Consider the following 7,070-nt stretch of genomic DNA (forward strand, 5'->3'; position numbering starts at 1 on the left):
CAAGCAGCTCCTGCAGGAATTGTCCATCAATCCTCAGTCCCGGCCACAACTTACTTTGCACAATGGCGTTATCCGCTATTCTGGACGTGTCTGGGTCGGTCACAATGTTCAACTGCAGCAGCGCATCATCTCTGCAATTCATGATAGTGCCTTGGGCGGCCATTCCAGTTTCCCCATTACCCACAGCAGAATCAAGAAACTCTTCTATTGGTGTGGTCTGAAGCAGTCCGTTAAGACTTTTGTTGCTGGTTGTGCAGTTTGCCTCCAAGACTTTTATCTCCACTACCAGTACCTTCATAGGCCTGGCAAGTTATTTCCATGGATTTTTTATTGATGGGTTGCCAACGTCAACTAATGCTAAATGCATTATGGTGGTCGTGGATAAATTCAGTAAGTTCTCCCACTTCATCCCACTCAACCACCCGTTCTCTGCTCCGAAGGTCGCACAAGCTTTTCTGGACAATGTTTTTCGGCTTCACGGTCTGCCAACTCATATCATATCTTACCGGGATCCTATCTTCACAAGTGTGTTCTGGAGAGAATTGTTCCGTCTTGCACAGGTGACATTGTCCATGAGCTCGGCTTATCATCTACAGTCCGACGGACAGACGGAACGTGTGAATCAGTGCTTGGAGACTTACTTGCGCTGCTTTGTTCACTCATGCCCGCGCCGCTGGATTCGCTGGCTTCCACTCGCAGAGTACTGGTATAACACCAGTGAACACTCTGCCCTTGGCAAATCTCCATTCGAGGTACTCTATGGCCGCTCTCCCCGTCATTTCTCCTGTACCCGATGTGGATGCTATGTTGGCGGAGCATACTACCATGCTCGCTGCTGTCCGCCAACACCTGCTTCGCGCGCAGAAGCGCATGAAGGCCCAGGCGGACAAGCGCCGCTTGGAGCGCTCGTTTGAGGTCGGCGACTCCGTCTTCCTCCGCCTCCAGCCCTACGTCCAAAGCCCACTAGCGCCGCGCTCCCACCACAAGCTCTGCTTCAATTACTTTGGGCCGTTCAAGATCGTCGCCAAGGTCAGTGCGGTGGCGTACAAGCTGGCGCTTCCTCCTACGTCCACCATCCACCCGGTGTTCCACGTCTCGCTCCTCAAGCCAGCGCCGCCCTCTACTCCGGCCGTCGCGGCACAGTTGCCGGACCCCGACGACATGCTCCAAGTTCCCGAACGCATCCTGCAGACGAGACTTCACCAGCGCGGCAACCACGCCGTCCAACAGATGCGGATCAAGTGGAGCGGCCTCGACGATGACCTTGCCACCTGGGAGGACGCCGACGCCATTCAACAGCGATTCCCAGGTGCGGAGGCCGAACCGGAAGAAGTCAAGCAATGTCAGGATTGCTGGACCGGAATGGGCCTGTGTGGCTTCTAATGCGAAGCCCACCACGGAGTGAGGATAAGTAGTGGAGAGCAAAGTAGCTGAGAGGTTATCAGTGCCTGTTTAGCTGCACTTCATTTTACAAAATTTTTCAAGATTCTCCGTCACATCAAATTTTTAGACGCATGCATGAAGTATTAAATATAAATAAAAAATAAAACTAATTACATAATTTAGACGAAATTCACGAGACGAATCTTTTAAGCCTAATTAGACTATGATTGGACACTAATTGCCAAATAACAACGAAAGTGCTACAGTACCATTTCCAAAAAAATCACCAACTAAACAAGACCTAAGAGTGGATAAGTAGTGGAGAGCAAGTAGCTGAGAGGCATCAGAAAAAACCCTAGACTTGTTATTACTTGCATTACAATTTCCTGTAATAGAAAGGCCGCCACCGGCCAGCTACCTTCCATGCCACTGTTCTTCTCTTCTTCCGTTTAGCGGTCGCCGCCGCTAACACGCCTGCATTCTCTTGAAATGAACTGTACTCGCGCACGTACTCGGCCATGTCTACCACTACCGGAGACGGCTTCTTTGCCGAGTGTCTCAGACTTTGCCAAGTGCTTTTTATCGGACACTCGGTAAAGAGACTGTTTGCCGAGTGCCAGAGAGAAAGCACTCAGCAAACAACTGGCACTCGGCAAAAAAGTGGTTTGTCGAGTGCCGAACACTCGGCAAAGAATAACACTCGACAAAGACCATGTTTGCCGAGTGTCAAACAATAACACTCGGCAAAGGGCGGCAGCCGCCATTAATCCTTTGCCGAGTGTCTTCTCCTAACACTCGGCAAAGAGGCTCCTTTACCGAGTGTCTTCTCCTGACACTCGGCAAAGAGGCTCTTTTGCCGAGTGTCATTTTTTGACACTCGGCAAACCATATTTTTTTACTTTTGACCTTCAAACTTTTTTTACAGTCCTAAGACAATACCTGGTACTCCATGTTTCAATGTGGCACATTTCTCGGACTTTTTCTATATTTCTTTAATTTATTTTATTTAATTGAATTTTCTTGGATAATTCAAATTATAACTGCTAGTCATTCGAATAATGAAAAAAATGAATGGAAAAATGATATTCATGTTATTTAGTATAATGTGAGGCCGTATCTAGGAACAAACCACCAATTTTGAATATCTTGTTCACGAAACATGACCACGAACTTACGGTCAAGTTGTTTTTAAATTCTATAAAAAACAAACAAAGTTCAAAAATCATGAAACTTGTCAAGATATCAAGATATCATATGTGGAGGCTGTGATAAAAATTTGAGGTTTCACGCAAGTTGTCACGTATGATGCTTGCAAACCGAAGTCGGCCTCTTCACGAAATCGATTTCGTGAAGAGGCCGACTTCGGTTTGCAAGCATCGTACGTGACAACTTGTGCGACGTGAAGAGGCCCACGCTAGCCCCGCTGTCGCCGCCACTAGTGCCGCCCCCCGCGCCGCGCCGCCGGAGGAGGAGGAGAAAGAGAGGAGGAGGAGGAGAGGAGGAAGGAGGAAGAGGGGGAGGAGGAAGAAGGAGGAAGGAGGAAGAAGAAGGAGGCGCCAGCCCCACCGCCGCCCCTGCCCACGCCAGCGCCGGCCGTGCCAGCGTCGCCGCCGCCCCCGCCCGCGCTCGCGCCATCCCCGGCGCTTCCCCAGCCGTCACCTTATCCACCGGCACCCTAGCCCCTTCACCACCGCTGTCCTACGATGCCCACTAGGTATGCCCTACCATCGTCGTCGTAGTAGTATTACTAGTAGTTGCGGTAGTAGTAGTGGTAGAGTAGCAGTGGTGGTAGTCGTAGGGGTGGTTGTGACATTGTTATATATATGTGGTTGGATATAATCTTGTGCATGTCAGCCATCGTGCCGTTCATATATATGTGCATATCGGCCATCGTGTCGTTGGTTTTCTTGTAGGTTTTGAAAACCTCACCGTGCAGGGGAGGTGCTGCCGAAATTTTGTATTGACAGTTTTATGTTTCTTTTTTGTAGAGAAGAGCCCGTCGGAGCGGAGCCAGAGTACCTCGGCGACCCCGATCGCTTTCCTCGCCGCTGCGGGTCTGCCTGCACCGTGTCACCTCGCCACTGCACCGACCCACCATGGCCCTGCTAGCCTGACTCCACCGCCACCCTAGGTATAACCCCTCTTTCCGTATCATGGTCGTAGATCACGTAACCCAGTTAGGCATCTCCCGTTCGAAAGATATACGGTTGAAAATATACAGATATTTCCATATTTAAAACCGTATCTGTTTCGAATTGTCCACGTTTTTTGGACAGCCCGCGGATGCGTAGGTGGGGTTAGTTTCCATGGTTTGCTCCGATCCGAGACAGAGTTTCGGCATCATCTCCCTGTTGTTCTCTGGATACACACTCTCCCTAGCAGGACGTGTATTTGGAGAACAGCGGGGAGGTGCTGCCGAAATTCTGTCTCGGATAGGAGTAGAGCATGGAAACTAACCCCACAGACGCATCCTCGCGTGGGATTAGGACCTATCGTCACCTATTAGATAGTAGGAACATCGTGTAGATGCAATTGATGTTTATATTACTCGCCGCTATATATGTTACCAGGAGATGATGTCTATATTGTGGCCCAACAAGCCACGTAAGTTTATTATCTCCCATATGCGTGTCAAACCATAAGGCATCTTAAGGGTTGGGATATTATGCACAGGGTATCGCCACACGGTAAAGTGCCTGTCCCAAACGATGAAGATTACAACTTAGATCCAAACACATATGACGGAGAGTTCTTTCAAGAAGAGGGACTAGAAGGGAGGTTTAAGATAGACTTAACCGAAGCGATCGGAATGGAAGTAGACAATGAAACAGTTATTGAAGAGGACACTGGAGATGAGGTGCAAAATGTGAAGGACTTACAAATGCTTGAGCGATTACATTTAGACAATGACAATGACAACATTGCTCATTCGGATAGTGTTGATTATTTCGACATGATTGATAGTGATGATGAGACTTATGATCCAGCTAATCTCGATCATGAAGATTATTTCTAATACATGTAATACTATGTTATTTTGTAATTACATTTTATTTATTTTGCATCTATTTCTAAGTACTTCTTGTTTATCTGTGCTTATTGGTTTACTCTTTTTAATTGCAGGTGATTGAACAAAGATGGTGGGTGGTGGGATGAGGAAGCTAACGTCCTTGTACCGAAGGACAAGGACCGTTGCACCGGAGGAGAGTAGGAGGAGGAGGAGCCGCAGGAGGGAGTCGTCGCCTACTGCCCCATCGCATGAGGAGGAGGAGGAGCAGGTGCCCTAGGAGGACATCGAGGAGGCACAGGAGGACGCACAGGAGGACGAGGAGGAGGCGCAGGAGGACGCATAGGAGGATGACGAGGATGAGGCGACAGCGTGGGGTTCTGCTTCCTCTAGTTCATCGAGCTTCTACTTGCGAGGTCCCTCGAGCCTCCCTCAGCGACCGATACCTCGTGAGAGACGCCCGCTGATTCGACCCAAGGAGGAAAAGTAAGTAACTTTAGATGTTATCACTACTTTATATGATATGTTGAAAATCAAAATAGAAATTAATAATTTTTCTGAATTACTTGGGCAGGAACTGGACGATTGTGGCGAGTGGAGGTGGTCACACACGCCAAGTCAATGGCATCCTTGGTCTTCTGTGCAAGGAGCACTTCCCTGGCCTGGTTGAGTACGCCGGAGTGATAGGGCCAGCCTACTCATTTGACCACTATGCCGCCGCACCTGATGCTACAGATCGGGCCCGCAGGGTATTCAACAACAAGGCGGAGCGGGTGAAGCAAGAGCTATGGGTAAGTCTTCCTCGCACTACATTGCTCAATACATTCTTAAAATAATGAATGGATACATCATGTTTGTATGCAGGATTTCTTTAGATACTAGGATAGACATGAGGCCAGGGCAGATGCGGTGGCTACCAAATGCTGCAAAAAAACTTGTCGTGGACATGCATTACGAGGCGCGCATCCAGGCCATTGTAACTTACCACGGGACCGTCCTTGGAACGAAGGTCACCAAAAGGGACGCAAGATCCATGACGTTGACCCAGGACTAGTACCTACAGGTAAATACAGAACATTAATAGTGATTCTTTTTGAGATTAAGTAGGCTTAATTTTATCTTCTAATATGTCATATACTTGATGGCCTGTAGATGATTCCTTATTGGTGCGTCGTGCATCCCCAGTGCTAGGAACAGATGGTGGACAGGTGGTGCTCATGCGAGTGGGAGGAGACGCACAACTTGTGCCGGGAGCGGCGTTTGATGATGCTAGGTATAGCACACCATCATGGCAGCCGTAGCCTTAGCGGATACGCAGAAATATGGGTACGCAAATTCATTTATTTATTCTAACGCTCAATTCTGCATGATTTCTAATCATCTTGTATTTTTTCTCGCAGTCGGGCATCACATGGTGGCCAGCCTTGCTCCATCTTCAAGGCATTTTCTATGGCCCACAAGGGCAAGGCGACGTCCGACGTCGACTACAACCCGGAGGACGGACCCGAGGCGTACAGCAATGCGACCGTCCACAACTGCCTTAGTGAGTACACATCGATGGCAAGGGAGGTCCATGGGTCAGAGTACGATCCAAGCACCGAGGACCTTGATGAAGAAGTCATCATGAGGGTGGGAGGAGGCAAGAAGCATGGGCGGTACTAGATTGGCGACGGCGCAATCGACTCGGCCGCTACTCCCAGTCTCTCCCAGATTCGAGCAAGCAGCACGAGCAGGAGCCCGGCCATATGACTTCGGCAGGACACTTCACACCACCGGGTGGAGGCACTCGAGGTTATTCTTGGTTTATTCGTCGTTCATTGGTTTTTTCATACCTTTCCTTTGCATTATTGTAACATTGAGGTGAATATATTGTAGGCCCAGCTTGAATAAGAGAGGAGGATATGGGAGCAGATGTAGGCGAAGATGGAGAGGGTGGAGGCTGAGTGGGAGGCCAAGCAGCGAAGGATGGCGGAGATTCTTCAGTACATGCAAAGTCTTGGCGCCGCTACAGGTGTAGCTCCGCCACCTTTGCTATTCGCTCCACCTCCACCTCCTCACTATTCTACTCCTGTGAGTATAAATGTTTTAGTTTGTATGTTCATGCTTACGGTCAAACCTAGTGAAGTATGAAAGTTTTATTCATATATGGTATATATTTATCTTGTCTCACACATGCAATCTCTTCTCCTTTGTGCAGAATCAATCGGCGGCATCGAACGATCCTCATGCTTTAGCGAATCCTTTACCAAATCAGTGATGATACTTGTGGTTGTTAATGATACTTCTATTTGCAATTGTGGTTGAAGATGATGGAGCACTTGAATTACTTGTTAACTTATTTGTGATATATTGTGAGACATGAGATGTTTGTGATATATATGTGACGTTTGTGATATATATGTGGTGTTGGTGATATATATATGTGATGTTGATGATATATATGTGATGTTGGTGATGTTTGTTATATATATCTTCTGTTTGTTTAGATTGGATGTAAAAAACAAATAAAAAATATTGTTTTCAGTCACTTTGCCGAGTGCAATGGCGATGACACTTAGCAGAGTGACTACCTGGGAACTATCTGGGAACATGCTTTGCCGAGTGCAAAGGCCGTTGCACTCGGCAAACATCAGAGATTTGCTGAGTGCCACGGGATAGGCACTCGGCAAACATTACATAC

At 48.1% G+C, this 7,070-nt stretch overlaps 1 protein-coding gene across 1 annotated transcript; it reads left to right on the forward strand.

Annotated features, from left to right (window-relative positions):
- The first annotated feature begins 759 nt into the window (after nucleotides 1-759).
- LOC136543939 (uncharacterized) lies at nucleotides 760-1,383 on the forward strand. The gene has a single exon (XM_066536251.1). It carries the CDS (start codon nucleotides 760-762, stop codon nucleotides 1,381-1,383), a length of 624 nt encoding a protein of 207 aa, XP_066392348.1.
- Nucleotides 1,384-7,070: the final 5,687 nt, after the last annotated feature.

Source organism: Miscanthus floridulus, chromosome 3 (genome assembly GCF_019320115.1).
Source record: "Miscanthus floridulus cultivar M001 chromosome 3, ASM1932011v1, whole genome shotgun sequence".
Taxonomy (NCBI): domain Eukaryota; kingdom Viridiplantae; phylum Streptophyta; class Magnoliopsida; order Poales; family Poaceae; genus Miscanthus; species Miscanthus floridulus.